This window comes from Dermochelys coriacea, chromosome 19 (genome assembly GCF_009764565.3).
Source record: "Dermochelys coriacea isolate rDerCor1 chromosome 19, rDerCor1.pri.v4, whole genome shotgun sequence".
Taxonomy (NCBI): Eukaryota; Metazoa; Chordata; order Testudines; family Dermochelyidae; genus Dermochelys; species Dermochelys coriacea.
Window position 1 is genome coordinate 2978149 of NC_050086.2, and position 21589 is coordinate 2999737.

A 21589-nucleotide genomic window follows, 5' to 3' on the forward strand; every position below is an offset into this window, starting at 1 on the left:
GCAGGGGTTGGCTGCTGGCACATGGCAATTTTGGGGTTAACATTTCAGTGCCAGCCAGTATGGTGCCCCACGCCAACTCTTGACCATGCCCCTCCTCCCTGGGAAGGTGGGATCATGGCTGCGCTGGCCGTTTGGGGCGTTTAGACCCAGGGAGGGAGTAGCAGCACCATAACTTTGCCTTTCCAAAGCACTCAGGCTGTGAAGGCCCTGACTCCTTCACAGCCTGAGGTTCCCTCTTGTGTGCCTGTGGGGGAAGTGGTCTCCTGGCATCACCACTGTAGAGCTGCTTTGGAGAGGATGGATCGTGGCTGGGGGTCATGAACAAACCACAGTGCTAGGATCCAAACCACCTGCCTTCCAGGGGCACCTGGCTAAGCCCCTCTGCTCACTGGGCCCCAGACCCCTGTGTGCTGCGCGTGGCATACCCGCCCTCCTATCCATGCACACATTTTGTTACAACCCTGAGCCCAGGGCCTCATTCGCTGAGGTGCAGGGGCCTCGACAAGACCCAGCCCTGGGCTTTGCCTGAGCCTGGCCCAGTTTCCACTGCCTGCCTTCGAGGTGGGGCACAGGGCTGGAAATGAGCTGCAGCCGAACGAGGGCCCCTCTTCACGTTGCAGCACCTCATGGCTTTGTGATGGCTCCGTGGGTCTGTAACTGCCCCAGATGCTGGGCCCTGCCGGCAAAGCCTGGCCACGTGCTCAGAGGAGACTCTGTGCTACTGTGACAGAGGGGCAGAAAGAGCTTAGAACACGCCCCTGGGGGGGGTCAGGACTCCTCGGTTCTCTTCCCAGCTCCTCTGCTTCCTCCGTGTGACCTCGGCACATCCCTTGCCCGCTGGATGCCAGCCTTTCCCCGGCTGTGAGGTGGGAATACCAGCGCTCACCTATGGCTGGGGATCTCTGTCCCCTCCTGTTCGTACAGGCCTGTCGTGAGATGCTGCAGCTGCACCAGGCAAGGACACAGAGCTCCTCGGCCAACCCCCGCCAGCCTGCGTCTCACCTCCCAGGCCCAGAGTCCACAGCAGGCCCCCCTCTGGGGTTTCTGAGCCCCAGGGCCGTGGGGATTCAGGGGCTGCATGTGCTCAGAGCAAACCCCCTCCTCTGGGCTGAGACCCCGCCACACCCTGCAGCATGGGGGTGGCTGGGCATCCCGCTTCTCTCGCTGCCCACACGCCAAGCAGCCCGGACCAGAGGGCAGCGCACTGGGGCCAGCTCAGCCCCGATGCACCCAGACTGGGGGAGTAAGTGCTGAAGGATGGACTCAAAGGAAGGCTCAGAGGGCTGCAGCCAGCCTGGTCCCCACAGCACTTTACAGTCAGAGCAGACAGGCCTGCAGCCAGAGCCAGTGGCTCCAGGCACAAGCCTTCTACCGGCCCTGCCTCTGCTGGGCTGACCCTCAGCCCTGGATCGGCACCTCCCTGCCTCTGGGGAAGTTTCGCATCTGCAGTAGATGTGGGGGTTAAGCTGTACAGCGGGTACATGAGAGAAAACCCATCACCCCATTTTATCTGCAGACCCCGCTCCCCACTGGGGATCAGTCCCCCAGCTCACACCCAGGGACTCATTCCAGCACAGCTGAGCTCTCCACTGATGCTTTATCTGAACAACTTGACACCAGGATCGCAAGCCCCCAGCTCCCCAGGAAACAGCAGGATGTTTGTGAGTCAGCTCCTGAACTGGGAGGAGATTAAGACCTAGACGCAGGCTGCGTTTGAACAAGCGGGACGGGACCATCTCTGCTCAGGCCCATCCTCGATGGCCGGCGCCTGGGAGCGAACTCTGGTGCTGCAGGGAGGAGGCTCCGTACAGAGGCAGGGCTAAGCAGGTGTCCCCAGCGCTGTGCAAGCTCGCCCTTCGGGGCCGGACCCATGTGCGGGAGGCCGTTCACGCAGCACCACCGGAGCCTTGGTGCAGCCGCATCCTGGCCCATCTCCCCTGCAGGGACGGTCCAGCTCCAGCCCCAGTGCGCCGTCCCGTCTGGAGCCTCTCAGAAGTCCGCAGCCCGGATCATCAGGGTGGTGGCCTTGAGCCTGTGGCTGGGCCCCTTCCAGTAGTGCCACTTCATGCCGTTGTAGCGGACTGTCGCGGGGCTAGCGGGGTAGTAAATCCCATTCAGGTTGGAGGGGCCGCAGGCATCGAACCACCAGCCTAGGGCACAGAGGTGGGGGGTCAGAGGGACAGCGCACCAGAGCCCCAGCCAGCGGCCACTCGGCGAAGGTGGGGGCTGGGGCACAGACTGGCTCTCTGTGGGGCTGTCACTTCCCAGCGCTGCCCAGGGAAGGAAAGCACCAGAGCATAATTCGTACGCGCCCGGGGCTAGATGGCCGGTGCAGCGTGTCCCCAGGGGCCGAGGATCCTGGAAAATACTCGGCTGGACCCAGGGGGAGCCAATTCCTGCAGGGAGAGTTAGATGGACCACGACAGAAGAGGCCCAGTTACAGGCTTCCCAGCATCTGCATGGTCATTCAGGGCTCAGCCCGCTATGAACCACACCCAGCCCACCCATGGCGGGGGTCTGCACGGGCCCCATAGTGCCCGTGGGGGCAGTCACCTCCGGTCGCCATCTGAGCGCACTTGCAGCCGCAGCGGTCGTTGTCGGCATCCTTGGTGCTGAAGGGCGTCCCCGGGGGGCTGAGGCTGCTCGTCCTGCCGGCCGTCCCGCTGTAGTCCCGCACCTGGAGCCTGGGGAGACACAGACACAGGGCCGTCCAGGAGGCGCCTCCGGCGGGTCCCCACCAGAGCTGCCATGCCGGGGCCGGGCTCACAGGAGATCAGAGACACGGGAGGCCACGTGGGCACGGTACAAGGCAGGCCTAGAAATGGGCAGCACAAAGAGAGCAAACCCCAGAGGCTTCAGTGCCTTCCAGTCCTCAGCTTCTCTGGCACTTGCCAGGCCGTCTTCCAAACTGTCCTTCCCGCTTCCCTCCCTAGGGCAGGAATTTCCACAGCTCGGGGCTGGGCTGTGGTTCAGGCCAGCCGCAGGGCTTTTCGCCAGCTTCTCCGCCAGTGGGGCGCTTTTACCAAACAGTCCTTCCCCTGCCGCTGTCTTCTCCCTGCTAACTCAGGGCCCTGCAGGAGCCTTCTAGCTGCCCAGTGTCTACAGACACCTACCCTGTGCTAGGTGGAGGCAGCGTGTACACTGGCCCCTTCTCTCAACTCATTCCTTGGTAGCTGGGGGAGAAGGGAGCCCTGCGCTGCCCCCCGCAAGGCTCCAGGTTCCAGTAACAGGATCCCTTTTAACTGTTACTTCTTCCCTGGACCCTTTTCCTCTCTCCCTATATCTCCTCAGGCCTTGTGTGTCCAACCACCTGAAACCGTAAAGGCCGTATCACCTGATGGGACGACCAGTGAGTGCCCCATCGCACTGCCCATTTCTATGCCCACCTTGCACTGGGTGCTGCCTGAACACAGAGAGAGACAGGCCAAAGCTGCTATGACTTCATGAGCAGCATCAGAGCCAGCAATGCCCTATTCCCTCCCAACTCAGGAGAATCCACAAAGGGACAGATGTTGTGAGACAGGTCCCACCCTGTGCCTGTCGCACCAGCTGTGCTTGAAGAAAAGCAGTACTTGTGGCACCTTAGAGACTAACAAATTTATTAGAGCATAAGCTTTCGTGAGCTACAGCTCACTTGGCCTCCTTTGCTGGCTCTCTGGAGTGGGATGGCCTGGGGGATCTGCCGGAGGGCCCTGACTCGGGGACGGGGGAAAGGTGGGTGGTTGGAGTCATGCCAGATGTCCTCAGGGCCCCAGAGCCGTGCGTGTAGGTGAGAATAGGAGTTTCCAAAGCAGTTGCCAGTATAGTCCCCTCAGCAATTTGCCGTGTGCAGTCACTGCCCGTTCTCAGGGAAGGCTGCCTGCTCTACACAAAAATACGCTGCCTGAGACAGGGGTGATTTAGCTTGGCACTAGGGCCCGCAGGGTCTATTGTTCTCCTGGTGTCCTGACTAGCTGAGGCAGCAGGTGGCTTTATAGGTAAGAGAACCAGCTTCTCACCCTGGACGTGCACAGACACAAATATTATTGCCGGCAGGCATCAAGGAGTTGTGACTTGCCGCAGCTGTGAAGCCGAGCACCCCCTGCTGCTGCAACTGTGTTTGGACCAACGGCCAGGTCAGGGAGAGACCCAGGGCCCTACTGCAGAGTTCCAGCCACCCCCCGGGCTCCAAAAGCAAGATGCAACAGTGGCTTCGGGTTTTCAAAAGAGACATCCCTGCACTTCCAGCTGCTGCAGCCAAGGAGCTGTCGCGGCTGTGTCTAGCCGTGGAGACCACGGATGGGGCACTCGGATGGACAATGACCCCTTCTTGCTCATGGGCCAGCTACGGAATAACAGTGTAAAAACCCCCAGTGCTGCCGCTGCGTGATCTGAGCTGCGTGGGTGGTAATGGCTACTCTGGGGTGCTGGGCTTGGAAAGGGACCCGCTGGCCTTGCTTTTGATGCTGTCATTGGCCAGCCTGTCTGGAGCTGGATGGAATGCGAGGAGTCGAGTGAAGGACCTGCCATGGAGCTGTGGCAGCTGTTGGATGTGGGTTGTTACCCATGACCTTGTGTTTTGCTGCGGCCGATTGCCAAGAAGGACTCGTCAAAAGCCCTGCTTCCCATGGCATAAAACAAAGATAGCATCAAGGCAAAACACGTACACAAGCTGCCATGCCAGGATGATGAAAAGCAAACTGGGTAGTGAGGACTCTTAGGTGTTTGCAGATGGAATTTCACAGCATAGCCCAAAGCTGCCCCAACGTCCAAGATAAAAATGCCTCTAAAATTCCTGAAAAAGCTGTCTGTGTGTCTCACCAGGTTTGGACTCCCAGAGCCAAATTCTCAGTGCTTGGGGAAAAGCTGTTGGATCGGACAAATGGAGAACGAGCCTGGTCTCCTGCCAGGAACCCCGATCCCCATTCATTAGCGGGTGTGGAGCTGCGATGGCCATTCCAGTAACCATGATTTGTGTTCACTGGAGGGATCAATTAGAACCAAAGCCCAGTGTGGCCACTGGAGAGACTCCCACTGATTTCCACCGGCTGTAGATCAGGCACAGACTAAGATTTCTGCCCTTCGTCGTAGAGACCTGAAACTCAGGAGAGCAGGATTAGCCTGCCAAGCACAGAACCCACTGGAAAATCATGGCTTCTGGATTTAAAGCAGCTTTCAAAGCTCTGAGGCCGAGGTTCCACTGCGTTTTAGCAAAGGGCATGTGCTTAGTCTCTTTCGTTTGCAGAGTGCAGGCCACCCTGGAGGCAGCAGGATGCTCACTGTAAAACATATTTGCATTCAGTGAACTGGGAGGAGGCACGTGAGACTCTTGAAAAGGTTGCATGGAATTGTATCCTCCTGTCAGACATACCTGGGGGGTATTTGCCAAACTCCAGGCCCGAGCTGCAAGTCCTGTATTGACTCACCTCATTGGGAAAGCTCTCCCCAGCAACAGGCCCTGTCTGTACATGTTTGACTCCACCAGCGTTACTACCGTGGGGCCAAGGGAGCCAGTGCTTTTGGTGCTGGAGCTGCCTGGAGTCTATGGAGCACAGAATCATGCGTTTCTGCTGATCATGGCCAGGACTGGGCCAGCACAGCCGCAGTGCCCAGTAGCTCTCTGTGCGGTCACGCTGGTGTTGTATGACACAGCAACCCGTGTCACCATGCTGCTGCCATGTGCGAAGCAGAGCCTGTGGGTTACTGCAGCCCAGCTAGGAGGGGGCCCCGCCCCAAGTGCCTGGTAAAGGAGCCAATTCTGAGCTGACTTGGATGTTGGATAAAGGTGGGGTTGTTGGCACTGCTTGGCATGGAAGGAGCCTGCTCTGTCTTCCAGGGTGGCCATAGGCTGTTCCCAAAAAGCTGGGCTCAGACATACAATGTGGACAGTGTGTGGGGCGGGGTGTGCTCTGCTGTGTGGGGAATCTAGGCTCAATCCCCGCTCTACTCATGAGCATGGCAAAGTGCCCAGTAGAGAGAGCAGAATAAGGCACTTCATGGGATCACGTTCCTTCCTAGCGGCCAGTTACTGAGTCAGCATCTGATCAGAGGCTCTGACAGCTGGAAGGGGTTAAAGCTAAAGGGGGTGAAAATGGGAGAGAGGGAGGACCAAATCCCAACGAGACTTTGCAGAAGGAACTCTGAACCAGGGATACTCCAAGCTGGCTTCCCCAAGAACAGGAGCACTGAGACGGAGCTGAAACGTCACTGGTGGGCTCCAGAGCACGGTGCAATGCATGTGGCGGAAGCATCTTGGGACAGAAAGTGCCTGTACCAGGGGCGGGGGGGCGCGGGGGTGGAGCTGCCCCTTTGAGGTCCAGAGACCTGGAGCTGGCCAGCCCCATAGAGTTAGCCCTGCCTGCCACACCTGGGATGAGGTCTCCTGTTCCTCCCCCACATCACCTGGGATCGGGGTGGGGTTTAATTGGTAGATACAGCTGGGCACGGAAGAGCTGATTCTCCTCCAAAGTGCAGCAGGAAGCTGCAGAGAAAGGGGGATGTACAGGGAGAGACAACAAGAGTGAAGCTGGAGTGAGACTTCAGCAGAGGCCTGCAATGACAGGGAATGTCTGGCGGGAGGGAGCAGGCTCCAACAGGGAATGCTGCATCTTCAGGGAAAGGCTCTCGGCAGGGAAGGCCTGAGAGGCCCCAGCAGGAAAGCCTATGTGTCTGGACTTGCCGCAGATTTGAGAACTATATTTTGAGAATGCGTTGATGTTAATAAATCTAGCCCCCAGGGGGAAGGGATACTGAATGACAGAGGAGCTTGATTGACAGAGTCTTGAGAAGTGGGGAAACCGAGGCAGGGAACCTGCAGAGCAACCTCAGGCCACAAGGGGGTGCTGAGGCAGCAGCTGGCACATGCACAATGCAAGAGAAGCTTCTGCTGCAATGTGGGAAAGGCAGGAGATTCTCCGTGCCACTTGCTGTACCCATGAAATCTCTCTGGACTCTGCTGTGTAGGATGAGAGTGAGTGGGGATTAACCCCTCGTTCAGGAGACCCAGAGGCTGATCCTGCTCTCAGGACCAGGTGGGTCTAGTGGATTTGGCAAGGACTTGATTACCACCATGGGCGGGGCGGGGTCATCCTTTGTGCACAAATCGCTACGCCCGTCTGCAGCAAGCTGGGCGAAGCGAGACTCACCGATAGAGCTGCTCCTCGCTGCCCAGATGGAAATACCCGTAGAGGGAGTAGGCCTCGTTGCTGTCCCAGTCCCGAAGCTGGATTCGGAGGGAATAGGAACCCTGAGCGGTGAGCCGGTGGATGAAGTCATTTCCCAGCCAGTATTCTCCAGATGGGGACCCAAAGCCCTGCATGGAAAGATCAGAAACCCAATGAAGCAGGAGGAGGCTGCCAAGAACCAGCCGGCAGCAGTGGGGCTCACCTGGCTTTGTGCTTCATGGCTGCTACCAGAGAAAGCAGAGTCCCCAGGTTCCTGCTTTGTGATTTGTGTGGTGGAAGGGGCCAGCTCTGCTCTGCTGGAAGTGTATGTACAATGGTAGCTTTGTAACTAGATCATCACTGTGGGGATTAAGATCCCACTTCTAGGCCTCTGGGACGCCTCAGGCTCTGGCATCTGGATTTGGTTAGAATGGCTTTCTGTGGCACCACCATGTTCAGTGCAGCCGGGCAAAGGCCAGGAGGTGCCCAAGATGGGCTGAAAGGAGGAACGCGGAAGGAAGCAGGTTTTGCAACACGTCATTCGCTCAGTGTGCGTGGTCCAGGGAGCTCTGTGCTGGGCTCTGGAATTCTGAATGAATCCAGACAATGGATCATTGACCTCTCTGGAGAGCCCACAAGTCAATGCCTTGGTTAGTGCTGCTGTGCCCAGATAGCTCCCCTCCCTGACATTACAGCGTGAGACTCAGGCTACAAAAGGCCAGCCAGGGCACTGCACAACACCACAGGTTGAGCCAGTGCATGAGGGGAAGGAGTTTCAGAGACTCCTGCTCCTGCTATGTATGGAACCAGGCCATTTCTCGGAAGAGACACAGAATCTCCCCTACATTCACACCCACACCCCCTCTCCCAATGCTGTGGCTACAAAACCACTTTCCAGGGCCAGCCACATGACTCACATGTGAATGAACTGAAACCACAGCCAGGATCTGAGATCTTTTTCCAGCATCTTCACAGATAACCTTTCCACAGGAGTGTTTCAAACGGTGGAGAGTGTCAGTGCGTGTGTGTGTGCACCAGACACTTCGCCATGTCTCCACTTGCCCATGGGGGCTCACAGAGCCAAATCCATGCATGGTGCATCTCTGCTGACTTCAGTGGGCAGGCCCTAGGGACTGGCTGAGATATCATCTTCTAAAATTGTCCCGCCACATGGAAGAAGCCCTACAATCCGGGGCTCACTTGGAGCAGCTGGGGTCTTTCCAAACACCAAGGATATGGATCCTGATGTTCCCGTCCATACAACACAAGCAACCAACTCCCGGCAGAGGGACCACCCCTCCCTCCCTCGACCAGTTAGCAATTTGGGCATCTACGTTTGACACCCCCTTGGACCCTGGGCCGTCCATGGAAGGCAGGTCCTGGCCTGCTTTGATTCAGGAACGCTGGTGGCACAGAATCTCCAGGTCATGGCCTCTCTGTCTGTGGTACTTCAGTGCCCCGTTACCACAGTGTCTGAGCGCCTCCCCATCTTTACATCACAACACCCCAGTGTGGCTGTGCACTACTCCTATTCCCTTTTCACAGCGGGGTCCTCCCGGCACTGGGTCTGCAGCATAGGTAAGTGAAGGGGGTAGGGGAAGGTCTGGGCTGGTGCTCTGCAGCTTCTCTGACAGACTCTGTATCCCCCCCACCCCCCTGTGAAAACTGCCCTGACCCTGCAGCAGGGGGGCAACCTCAGTTCCCTCCTTACGGTGCAGGGGCGGCCCCGCTCTCTATCCCTTCCCCCATCGCTGGGTTCGTGTTTGCAGCCTCCCATGTACCCATTGCCAAAGCCTTCACCACATGCCCTGAACAATAAGGTAGTAACCTCTGCTCCTCCTCTTCCTTCCCACATGTGTAGGGCCACCGGGGGCTCCGGGCGGGGAAGCGAGTGCCCTTCGCCCCTGGGAGCGGTTGGCTATTCCTAGCCTGCACGGGAAGCTCTTCCTGCCCCGGTGTGAGGAAATGCCGGGGGTCCCACACCACGGTCTCACTGGGGCAGTGCTGGCTGCCGACAGGACAGGGAAGCCTTACGTATTTGTATTCCTTCCAGGTGCGGTGGAAGTCCACGGAGCCGTCCTTCCGGTGCTGGATGACAGTCCAGCCTCCCCCGCTGGTCTCCATGTCGCAGAACACCTGTGAACGGGACAGCATGGCCACGGCTGGACACATAAGGCTCTGTCCCACGAACCTGTGTGGCCCGCACCTGCCGGAGACGAGCTGCGAGGGCCCCGCATCCAAAGCAGGGGCTAGGCTGTGATCCCCAGGCCTGGCCTTGGCCTTGTGGCTAAGCACGCTAGTAACCATCCCCACAGTGGTGTCCGTGAGAAGCAGAGTGGGCCAGTGGGGTGGATGGAGGGGTGGTGACAGGTGGGGGTTGTTTTGGTTTGACAAGCGCCATTTTTCAGGGCTGGAGACATTCATCTGCATCTCAGGAAGACTAATGCTCAGCCCCTCTCTGGCACAGAGCCCCCCAGGTGCTCGGCGCGCTTTGCCCGCACTTGTTAACCCCCCTGCCAACCAGCTAGCAGACCCCATTTGCAGACGGATACGCGGAGGGGCAGAGCTGAAGTGATTTGCCCAAGGCCAGATAGTGAAGCAGTGGCAGAGCTGAGGAAAGAACCAGAATTTCATTGCTCTGCTCCAGATACTAGCCACCCCCCAATCTCCCAGTGGTGGGACCAGAAACCAGGAGTCCTGACTCCCAGCCCATCTCTGCTTTACCCCACGCCCCGCCCTCTGCCACTGGCCCCTCCTAGTGGATGTAAATAAGCTACGTCAAGGCGGGGGCTTTGCCAGCAGCCATGTGCTCGCATATCCCAGACCCTGGGCCAAGTCTGCCAGAGGCTGTGGAGGGAGCCGGAGGGGTCTGGCTCGGCTGGCAGGCTGCTGGGCTGAGAGACTTACCCTGGTGGTGGCTGTGGCATTGGGGAAGTGCAGCGTGTAGACTCCGCTGGCAGTGAGGCCCAATTTGTACGCAGCCCCGCAGTCCCGGAACACGTTCTGCTCCGTCTTGGGGGCTGGGGAGATTTCTGGGTGGAGCGGACAAGGGGACACTCAGCTTTTCCCCCAGCTGCTTCAATTCCAGATGCTGCCCAGGGGGACTGATCCCACCGTCCCCGCTCCCTGAGAACCCCCCCAGCGCTGCACCACTTATGGTTCTACTGCCATGCCACCCTGACACCGGCCCCCGTTCCAGCCGCCGGAGTAGAGCCAATGGCCCAGAATCTGCTGGGAACCCACAAGAGGAGGGAATTCTCAACACGTGTAAACCCAGCTCAGCCAGCTCCTATGCCAGCCCTCCAACCCCAGCATGGGGGCATGCTGGGAAGGGATGGGGCCTGGTGGCGATAAGGCTATGCCCAGGGTCCCACAGAGAGCAGAGCCAACCCTCCAATTTAGAGCAGCCCCTAGGCTGCTCAAATTAAAGTGGGGTGGGGCAGCTTGAGAGTTGGGGAGCAGCTCCCCCGGCACTCCCCCAGTCTTGCACCAAGTGAGCTGGGCCATTGCTTGGGCCCGACTCCCAAGCAGCCACTCCCAGCCCTCCCCCACCACACCCCACAGTACTGACGGTTGCACTGAGAAACCAGGCTCAGGAGCTGGTGCACTGTGTCCATGAGAGACGCCTGCTGTCTCTGCAGCACCGTGTTGTTGGCTGAGGCTGTGGCGAGGTGCTGCTCCAGTTCTTGGATGAGCTGGGTTTGCCTGGACAGCAGCCCCTGCATCTCCAGCTTCTCGGCTTTGATCCCTTGCAGCTCCTCCTCATGTTTGCCTTCCACATCCAGGACTTTCTTCTCCAGAAAGCTGGGGGGACGGAGCCGGGGGGGGGGGATTAAGAGGAGTCTCACAGAGAGGGAGCCAAGAAAGGGTGGGCCAGCGCTGGGCTGGGACCTGGGAGCCCTGGCTTCCACTCCTGGCTTTGCCAGATTCTAAGTGTGACCTTGGTTGAGTCACTTAGTTTCTGTGCCTCCGTTCTCATCTGCACCGGGGGATAATTGCCCAGCCTTACCTGTGAGGAGAAACACACTAGAGACTGGATGGAGCCCAGATACCACGGTACAGGGCAGATGAGGACCAGACAGATCGGGCACATTCTCTGCATCACTGCCTGCTACCGTCCCCAAGAAGGCATGGCTCTGGGGCTCTGGCTTTTGGCCCCCGCTAGCACAGTGCTCCCAGACCCACGCTTTCCAAAGGCAGGGTGTTTTTTTCAAACTCCACACCCTGGCTTTTCTTGAATCGGCCTCCTTTGGTTGGAACTTTTAGGGGACGCGTTTTCAACCTGTGCCCCTATGAAGCCGCTGGCCCAGGCACAGAGCTCATCAGTACTGGCCGGGCTTGCGCCATCTCCCACCAGCATCCTTCCCAAATGAGCTGGGGACAGGCCGGGGTGAAGGGGGTGGGGAAGAGCCATAAACCCTTTAATGACAAGTCCCTGCTCTAGCAGAGGCCCCTCTCCCAGCCAGAGCTGCTTGGCTGGCTCCCAGGCAGGCTCTCCAAGCTCCAGTGCCAGGGGCATTAGCTGCAGGGAGGATTTACAAGGGAGGATGTTCCCAGAAGCATAACTGGGTCGTCACCTCCAGTCAGTGGGAATCTCACTGGAGCTCCGTCCCACTCACGGCACCCACACTGGGGCCCCTTGACACAAGCCCTTAGCAGTTCTGGGATGTGCAGTGCAGTGCACTGTCCCTCTCCAAGCAGGAGCCCTAAGCTGGCTGTTAATCATCCTAACAGTGGGGACAACAACCTATTTCTTTACAAGACACGGTGCAGGAGGGAATATCTTTTATTGGACCAACTCCTACTGGGGAGAGAGAGCCAAGCTTTCCAGCCACACAGAGCAGGTCTGGGAAAGATTCTCCCATCTCAGCTAAATGCAAGGGGGAAGGGATTGTTTAGTGTAAGGAGTTAGCACATATTCAAAGGGAGCATTCAAGGTGGAGTGCCCCATTAACACCTCTGCAGTCATAGGACAAAAGGGGGGTTAGTGGGGTCACAGATTGTTGTAATAAGCTTGTCTATCTCACCAACAGCAGTTGGTCCAATTAAAGACATTCCCTCACCCACCTTGTCTCTCCAATATCCTGGGACCAACAGGGCTATGTCTACACTGTGTGTTTATTTACAGTCAGTGCAGGCAGCAGCTGCCTGAGTATCAGACACACAGTCGCCCACCTCCCTCCGCCGCACTCCAGGAAAGGGAGCAGGGCTCTTGCCTGGAGACGCTTAGAGCCACTTCTGGAAATGTAGGTTCTGGGCAAGAAGAGAACTTGAAAGCTCTGGAGTTTGGGATCCATTTTGAAAAACAGAAGTTCCTGTGAGCTGCACTGACTTTTGTATTTTATTCCCATCCCCTGGTTGTTCTGAGAGCCAGAGCAAGAATTTCAACCAAACAGGAGTCTTTATTATGATCACAACACAGGCTGCCAGTTAATTAGCAATATAGGGGTTTAAAATGAGATTTTACTGAATTTGTCATGAAAAATATTTGAAATGAAAGAGGGAAATGTTTCATGTAATGCCAAAGAATTCCCTGAAACCCCAAACTTTTGTCAAATCCTATGGGCCAGATCCTCACCTGGAAGGTGAAGTCATTAGAGCAGTGTGGCTTTACACCAGCTGGGGATCTGGCCCTAGAAACACTGCTAAGTCCCAGACCATGCTGGGTTCTCCTGTTTCTATTTTGTGTGGCAGAGATAGTCAGATCCCCACGTGGTCACAGCCCTACCCAGAGAAGGGTTTTTTACCTGTTCTTCTCCTGGAGCTTGTTTATTTCCTGGGTCTGCAGCAGCAGCTGTTTCTCCAGCTTGTTAGTGGACAGAGAGTTCTCCAGCAACTGGATCTCCAGCCTTGAGGTCTGATTGAGAACCTGGGTGGGGGAAAAGAAACCAGAGTGGGATGGTCAGGAAGGGACAGGATCTGAGGCGATGTGGGTTTGGGAAACACTCTCCAAAGCCCAGCAGCAGGAGGAGCAGCCTGCATGGGGACATGGACTTTGGCCTAAGTTTGGGTGGGGAGGAAGACTCTGGGGATTAGGTTTCCTATCCCGGTAAAGCCCTCAGTGCAGTCGGGGGCAGATTTTCAAGGGCTCAGCACCCACTGTCGGGGCTGGATTTCTAGAGCCCTGCGCGGATACAAAATTTGCATCTGCATCCGATCCGCAAACATGATCTGTGGATATCCACGGATATGAAGCAGACAGCCACAGATTTGCAGGGCTCTGTGGATTTCCCAGCGCGCACAGCTCCCATGTAGGCACCAAAGCAAAAGGCCGGATTTTTACAAGAGCCCAGGATCCAACATGCATGCAATGTGCTGAGCAATTCTGAAGTGTCCCGCCTCGGTCTTCTGAAAGCTGGAGTGCACCATCTAAAACTTTGGGGATCAGGGAGAAGCTGTTTGAAATCACAGCAGCGTCAGTGGTGCACTTGTCATTTAGGTGTCTTCACTGGAGATGGCATTGAATTTCCCTGTGCTTCTCCAGCAAAAAATACAAATCACAGTGCAGGGAGACTAGCGAGATGCAGTGAAACATTCTCTGCCATGAGCAAATCCAGCCTGGTGTAAATGAATGCAATCTTGTTCCAGTCCGTGGAGTCACACACAAGGACTCCAGGGTTCAGCACCTGGGGGTTGGCTCGGGAGACAGCCCAGCCAGCAGTTACCTGCGTCTCCACGTCAGTGAGCTTGCGGGTCTGCTCAGCTGTCTGGCTCAGGAGGCTGCTCCCGATCTCCAGTATGGCAGCTGTGTGGTTTTGCACTGTGTGGAACTGGATCTCAGCAAGCTCCATTTTCACATTCTCTTGGATGTAGCTCTCCAGCTGGGAACAAAAAACAGGCAAAGAAGAGGTTGTGTGGGAAATGACCACTTCCCTCAGCAGTGGGACTGAACTGCGGGGGTTACACAATGCGCCGACAATAGGTAACGGTGTGACACTGGTAGATAAAAGCCATGCTGTAGCTGTAAGAAGGTTAGCTTGATGTGCTGACTTGGCTGCATGCCTGCTTACCTACCTACCCATCTATCTATGCATCCCCCTATATGTTCCTCTAGCTAGCCAGCCAGACCACCCATGCACATCCCTCCACCTAGCCCCATCACACTTCTGTATCTATCCGTCCATCCATCGGCCCTCGGCACACACCATCATCCATCCATCCGTCCGTCTGTCGTCCGTCCACCACCATGATATTTAGGCACCTGCCTTCTGTGAAACATGCAACATGCACTCCAGAAAACATGCCTCAGAGTCAGGTTCTCAGGTTAATAATATTAGCCAGCAGCAGGTATATTAGCCTCCCATGTCTGAGCTGCTCTGCACACTTTGGTTAAACCTCACCCCCCACCCCTGGAAAGGCAAAGCAGTGCTACTGATCCCCCCCAGTTTTCCAGACAAGGAGACAGGTACAGAGACGTGCAGTGGGGTCGCCCGCAGTCACGCTCCCCCAGGGCCTGGCAGAGCTGGGAATGGGTTGTGCTCTAACCATTAGACAGTTCTCCCTCCCTGCCCTCCTTGCACTGGAGGGGATGAGTGGTAAATGAGTGAGAGTCTGGGACCATGAGAACCAAGCCCTACTTGCTTCTTTCTGCCTATGGTTTTGTAACTGACCCCCTGCCCCCGAAGCCTGTGGCAAGGCGGCAGAATGTGTTTTGCTCTCAGGGCCGCCTCGCTGTATAAATATTGCTCTCCACACTGTTTATGCAGATGATGTTCCCTGCCCACGTACAAACATGATCATCTACACGGGCATTTGCCAAACTTCCTCCCATTGTAATAGGGGCGTGAGGAAGGGAACCCCCGACCAGCCTGTGCTTGGCTCCTCTTCGCGTGCCTGAGCCGAGAGCGCATGGGGCATGCTGCTCCGGAGCAGGGGCTCAAATGGTGCCTCCCATGTCAGTACACAGACTTCCTCACTGGACTGGGAGCTCCCCGGGGCAGGGACCATCTATCTGTGGTGTGTCTGTACCAGTGGCCCATTTCACTGCATCACTTTGCTTTGGTCTGTTATGCAGATGTAAACAAGGACTTATTTAATCCTTCGACTGTGTCATGGAGCCTATCCTCAAGTGACGCAGGATGGGCCCAGCTTTGCAGTGACTTGTTTCACTTGGAGAGAGATTTTTAAAAAGAAAATTAAAAAAAAAAAAGGTGTGGGGGGAAATTAATAAACGCTGATGGATTCCCGGCAACTCTGGGAGAGCCTCCAACATTCTCAGGTCTGGATGAACGTGAGTCTCTCCCTCACACCAACCTCTCTGCTTCATAAAGCAGGATGGAAGCAGGTTTTCAAGGCACTTTTCCTAGCCCAGAAAGACACTGATCCTGGGTATGCAGCAGCTCTGACAGGCACCCCCTTGCACCAGCCATGCTGTACCTCCCGATGGCTCAGCGGTTCCGGAGAGAGGCTGCTGGCCCAGATCCCCAGATCCTTGGCTCCTGCTGGGGCAGTTATCAGAGATGGGCAGCTCAGTTTAATGATGTCTCTGAAGAGAACAGCAACGTCTCTCTATAGCCAAGCCCTGAGGCTCATGGTAGTAAAACTCCACCTCCCAGCAGGGCATGTCTGCAGGACCCAGCCCTTTGCTGCTGTTTAAAGAGCATCTGCTGGTATTTAGTATCCTGTTGACTTTTAATAGGGAACTAGAAGACCTTGAGAGCGGGCTAGGAACCAGGCCAGAAACACCCATTGGAAACTGGGATGAAGCTAATTGAATCTCTAGGGGAATTAAAGAGTGAGGCACATTTAAAATCTGCCTTGGGCAGGCAGTACGCGGTGGCTGATTGCAGGGACTGCTTGGCCCACTGAATCCTCAGTCCTCTTACTTGTGCTCGGAAGTCTCACCTGAGTGCGGGGCCCCTCGGCAGTGCGCACTGCACATGGATTTAGCAAGAGACAGGCCGTGGCTCACAGTCACTAGACAAGACAAAGAGGAGAAGAGCACAGAACTGATTTCACCAGGCTCCCACAGACTGTCTGGCAGAGCCAAGAATTGAGACTAAAGCCCCTGAGGGCCAGGCCAGTCTCTTAGCCAGGCCCCGTCATTCCCAGACTGCTCCGACACAAGATCACGCTGCTCAGGCAAAGCCAGGCTCATTCAGCTGCAAATGCGCCAGGAGGCTCCATGATCATTCCCCTCCCTCAACGGGTTGCTGTGTCCCTGGCACCAAGCCTATTACTTAGCAAATGCCCTTTTATTTTAAAATCTGGGTCTCTTTGATGTCATGCGTACCCACCAAGACTATCCTGAAAGGGCAAAACTCTCCCTGGGTTTTGGTCCTGAGCAACCACGAACCGCTGCTTCGGATCAGGGTTTTCCTGCAAAATTGCAATGTAAATCAAAAAGCCTCCTGCTACATTCCAGCTGATTGTCGACAAAGGGGTGGGGTTTATAATGACCCCCCCGAAATGGGCACCAGTCAATAAAAAGTATGGACTTAACTCCAGTGGTACCACCCTGATTTGGTCACTTCTAAGCCCCAATGGCTGGAAAGCGTTGTCTGAAGGGGTTCCCCTGCCATTCTTTCTAGGAACATATCCCATACCAGCGGGCCCAAGGCGGCCTCTCACATTCCATTACTGGAGTGCTGGTGGCTGATTCACAGCAGGAAGGAGTTGCAGGGTGGGGGCTGTTTGGGGAGAGTCGCCCGGGGGGTCTCAGCAATAAAACAGATTATAAACAGGAAGCTGGGTGTCTGACAGTAATACCAGGCCCTGTTCACCAGAGGATCTGAAAGCACTTCGCAGATGTTAATGAATTGAACCCAGGTCACGATCCCTGTCAATGGAGGAGACGCCTGAAGTACAGGCTGTCATGGTTAACATGGGGTCAGCTGGCCAGGACCAGGCAACATGAAGCTAAAGCTGGCTTGTTCCGGCCTGCTCAATACTGTAACTCGGCAGGGTCATCTTTCACAGCACAGACAAGCTGAGGGACTTGGTCAAGGTCACATGCTGAGTCAGTGGCAGAGCTAAGAACAGGTCAGTCAGAAAACCTTCGTTCTCGTGAGTGAGCGATGGCCAAGCGGACTCATTCACAATACAGCAGTGCTGGGAGCGTCAGCATGAGCTGTAAAATCCGCCATCCCTTTGTCCTTGACTCCTTGACCAGAGGTTCCTATCTCACCTGACAGAACTAACCTTCCGGTTCCCATGTGGCAACACCAGGGGCATGAGCCTGGCACCAAGTGTGGCGCGGCTCTCCACAGCTGAGTGACAGACAATTCTGCCAGGCCTTTTTTGACTTGCAGAAGGAACCCCACCCCCACCTGCGTTTCTAAGATGCCTGATTTTCAAACCTGGGCTCCTTGCACAAACCTATAACACCCTTCTCTGGGCACGCACAGCATTATTTTGGCAGTGCCTGGAGTGCCTGGCAGTGCCGAGGAGCTCTCAGGACGGACCGGTTAGTTATCCCCACTTTGCAGATGGGCCACTGAGGCCTTGAGAGATTCAGCGATTTGCTTGAGGTCACAGATTAAGCCTGAAGCAGAGTCAGCAAGTGAACCCAGGTCCCCAGAGTCCCAATCCACCGCTGTACCCACCAGCCCATCCATCATCACTTCCTGGAGGTAGGGAGCCCCCTCTCCTACAGGCCTAGACCATGCTCGGTGTGAGGTTGGGAGAGAGACCTTGCTAAACTCTTAAGGCCGCTAATGGGAGATTTCTGGGGGGCACGAGGCTGTTGGCTCTTCCTTGCAAACATTCCCCCTCCGAGCACCGTCCCTCATACCCTCCTGGCGAGATCGATGATGCTGTTTCCTGAGGCTCAGAACTGGCCAATTCTATTTTGTATACGCTGCGGTGTCTAGTGGCTGTCAGAGAGCCTGAGAGCTCGCAGGCTGCCCCTTGCCCGGTACGCCCGGGGTGGTGCCCACATTCCATGGGCAGGTCACAGAGCACAGCAGCAGGTTCTGTCAGGAGAGGCTGGCACCAGGTCCTCACACATTGGATCACCTGGGCCCCTAATGCTGCTCCCCTCCACCCCCCAGCTTGCAGTCATCCTGGGCGTGAAGCGAAGCAGGTTCTCACCGGGTCATTGTCTGGACGGGAAGCCAAGGGCAGCAGTGCTGGCAATTCGGTGCAGGGGAACTTCTGAGTGGGCCACACAAGACACCTGGGCTTTCACTGCTGCTTTCCCTCTGGTGTGCAGCTGACATGGCCGGATCCAGCTCAGCGCCCAGAGTGAGAGACTGGCCCTAACATCAACACCTGCCTTCTCAAGGAGAGGTTCCAGCCAGGGAGGGTCTTTAGCAGGTGCCCCGCCCAGCATATCTTGCTCCAGGTGACCACCACAGCTATAGGATCGGAGTCCGAGCAACCAGAGAGAGGCCCAGTATGGAGCAGCTAGTGAGCCCCTGGCATTCCTCTTTGCTGTTCCCTCCCATTGCCCCTCGCTCAGCCTCCAGCGTTAAGGCTTTACAATTAACCAGACCGTGTCTCCTTTCCCAGCAACCAGTGCCCCGGACTGCAGGGTGGCAGAGCGCCCCTGGCTGGGCTCCCCCCACTCCCAGTTGGCCATAGAGGAATCCTGCTTCCCCGATAAGTTTGTATGAGAAACTGTATCTGGATCCCAGCAGTGCTGAAAACAAGAGGGCCTGGGAGCAGCACCCCGGCTTTGCTCGTAGCGCTGGGTCCCACGCAGCAGGGGACCATGTCAGCACTGTTTACCTTCCACCCTAGACAACATGATTCATGGCTTCTTGGGCAATAAACACACATCTGGGTGTCCAGGGAAAGGAAACAGCTGAGGAGAATGTTTTCCAGGCCACTTCCTAACAGTCTGTGCATCTCCACTTAACCCCTGCAGGGCCGGAGGGCCAGGGCAGTCTGGGGAGCACCCTCTCCCACCCAGACCGGGCTCTGTGCACCCTGCCCTCCCTGTGCATTCAGTGTGTGGCATGTTTGTAAAAGCAGAAGCTGCTATCGAGACCTGAGCCCGTGGGAGGGCAGCAGCCTTGGGAACCTGTAACATGCTGGCAGACAGAAGGGGACTTTTCCATGAAGAGCAGGTTTAGCGGCAGTGACAACTAAATCCCCCCAGGTCCTAGAGACAAAACCTGGTGCCTAATCCCAGACACATGCTTTATGCCTGCCTGGAGTCTGGGTCAGCTGCAGGGGCTTCCCAGACCATGCCTCCATATGGCACAATCACAAGAATGCTATAGGTTATGTTGCTGCAGCCCCTTGTCTTTCAACAGGTCCCCAAACGACACGCAGTATATGCTGCACACAGCACCATGAAAATTCAGCCACAACTCCGGAGGAGCCGCAACTGTTCCCGGATAGGACAGAAGCGACACAACTAAGGATTCTGGGGCAAATCCCCAACTCTGCCAAGAGCATCCTGTGGAATCCTTAGAGCCCATGCTGAGCGGGAAGGACCTTGGGAGCTAAGGTCTCATCCAGAGACCCCTACACAGCAAACAGCATTGCTCTCAATGCTGCACTACGTGTAGTGCCAGTGAGTGGACAGGGATATGTATTAACACAAGGGCGTTGTGATGCTCGGTATTAATCACTTTCAGACACGTTCCCCTGCACTGCTCACATTCCCTCAGCCTTTGAGTTGATGGGTTTTTTATTTGGGGGGATTTATTTTTAATTAAATTCTCCCCTAGTGCAAATATTTGCTTATTGCTTTGGTAGAGTTCTGCCCTATGGTAGATTGTCTTTGGAAGGAGATGTAATGTAGTCTGAATTAGACACATGCTCCTGATACCAGCCTGGGAACAAAAAGGAAGGAAACAACCCCTTTACTGCCTGACTGGTATCTGCATGCTAAGCAACTGGTATTTATAATTTAGGAAGGAGCCCAATATATCCTGCAGGCACAGGGTGAAATGTTGGCAGCAGAAAAGTCAGTGGTAGAACTCCAAGCGACAACAGGGTCAGGACTTCACCAATGCTGCTCGATTCTGAAATTGCTTCTAAACTGGTTTTACTTCAGTGTCAGTTCACTGGTATAAGTGGAGTTATTCCTGATTTACACCAGTGTAACCAGTACCAGAGTCACTCTCAAACTCTCGGCTCGCGAAGAAGAGACCCATGACCCCAAGTGAGTTTGATTTCCTGTGTTTTAAAATAACTGGAAAGAAAAACAGAAAAAGAATTTTTCTGCTGCGACTCTGCTGGTAAAAGAACATTAGACACAGCCAAGTAGCAGAACATGTCTGATAACAGAGACAGAAAGCATGTCACACTCAGGAGGGGACTAGTAGAGAGTTTTAAAGGGGTATCTAATATTAGGAGAGATGATAGGTTCCCAGGGTCAATAAATAAGTTGCCCATTTAAATGATCCATGCCCTTGTACTGTTTTCCTCATCTATAGGTGTAACTTACTTGCAATAACGCTGAGACTGTCTGGATCAAGGGGAGAAGCCTGTCTGGTCCCTTTAACAAAGTAATTATACAGCAGTTCTCAGGCACAGACTTTGACCAGATGCTCTCAAGGAAGCCAGCGCCACATGGTTATGGTCAGAAAAGTGACAGTGCAGCCTGGAGTCACATCCACCCACATTACTGCGCAAAGCTTTTGCTGCTGCAGTGGCAACACAGCTAGGGGAGAGCGAGCTGGGTCCTCCCTGGCTCGTGCTCAGCAGCAGAAAGGTAGCAAGCTGCAAGAGGCCGCCCCTTGATGCAAGGGGCAGAGGGAGCCCTGCTTGATTCTCCGGTCCCAGAGGAAGGTTGGAAACACTGCATGTTCGCAGGCCAAACCCTGCGTTTGGAAGGGGACTGGCATGCTGTAGGCACTGCTGCAATCTGTACAAGAACCACTGCGATCCAAACGGGCCCTGACTGGATCTTACCTTCTGCAGCCACTGTGTGTTGTTTTCCATGATGTTCTCCAGCTGTTGGAGCCGCTTGGCTGGCCACTTGGGCTCAGGCACGGAAGGAGCATCTCTCTGCAGCGAGTTAGAGACCTGGTATTCGGCAGCGGAGGGGTAACAGCCCCCAAGCTCTGGGAGCAGGAAGGTGTAGCTGCAGGGCCCATGCTGCACCTGGTGCTGAGGTCTGTCAAGGCTGTCCTTCCCTTTCAGGTGGGAACCAAGTCCCGGAGCCATCGCAGCCCATGCAGCCCCCAGTAACCACAGCAGGGCTCCCCCGGCTCCCATCCTCGCCTTCCAGGGGGCTTATTCCTACCCAGCTGAAAGGGTCTGGTTTGAACTTCACACGCACGCACGTTTCTCTGCTTCTGTGCTGCCTGGTGTGGGACACTCAGTCCTCCCTCTGCACGGCGGCTGCTGCTGCTGACATGTGGCGTCTGACAGCTCCGAGGCTGGGCTCGCGGCTGGCCAGGAATCCTGCTCCCTGAGCCTGTGTTTCCACGATAAAGGCCCTCAATTGCTTCCTATATCTCTGGCCCATGTTCTCCTGACAACTGCAGGAAGTGTTATTAATTAATTATTAATTATTATTATTATTATTTTAAACCCTCCCCTTTCCC

The 21589-nt window shown here is 55.8% G+C and overlaps 1 protein-coding gene across 3 annotated transcripts; it reads right to left on the reverse strand.

The window, feature by feature from the left end:
• Positions 1–1578: 1578 nt before the first annotated feature.
• LOC122455377 (angiopoietin-2-like) lies at positions 1579–21539 on the reverse strand. Of its 3 annotated transcripts, XM_038377369.2 has the most exons (9): positions 20952–21538; positions 13808–13963; positions 12890–13011; positions 10714–10946; positions 10050–10174; positions 9177–9278; positions 7125–7291; positions 2554–2684; positions 1579–2150 (listed from the first exon to the last, which is right to left on the reverse strand). In XM_038377369.2, exons 1-9 carry the CDS (start codon positions 21255–21257, stop codon positions 1990–1992), a joined length of 1503 nt encoding a protein of 500 aa, XP_038233297.1. In that variant the 5' UTR covers positions 21258–21538; the 3' UTR covers positions 1579–1989. The 3 variants fall into 3 exon arrangements, with proteins under 3 accessions (XP_038233297.1, XP_043361836.1, XP_038233298.1); XM_043505901.1 differs by lacking the exon at positions 1579–2150 and having other exon boundaries at positions 2678–2815; positions 20952–21539; XM_038377370.2 differs by lacking the exons at positions 1579–2150; positions 2554–2684 and adding an exon at positions 2833–5258 and having other exon boundaries at positions 20952–21539.
• Positions 21540–21589: the final 50 nt, after the last annotated feature.

Excerpts from the sequence above, each read along its gene's own strand:
- LOC122455377 (XM_038377369.2), bottom strand. The coding sequence starts at position 21,257 with ATGGGAGCCGGGGGAGCCCTGCTGTGGTTACTGGGGGCTGCATGGGCT. Across the intron at positions 13,964-20,951 it reads ACACACAGTGGCTGCAGAAG|CTGGAGAGCTACATCCAAGA; the intron begins GTAAGATCCAGT and ends TTTTGTTCCCAG. Across the intron at positions 2,151-2,553 it reads CGCTCAGATGGCGACCGGAG|GCTGGTGGTTCGATGCCTGC; the intron begins GTGACTGCCCCC and ends TCTGTGCCCTAG.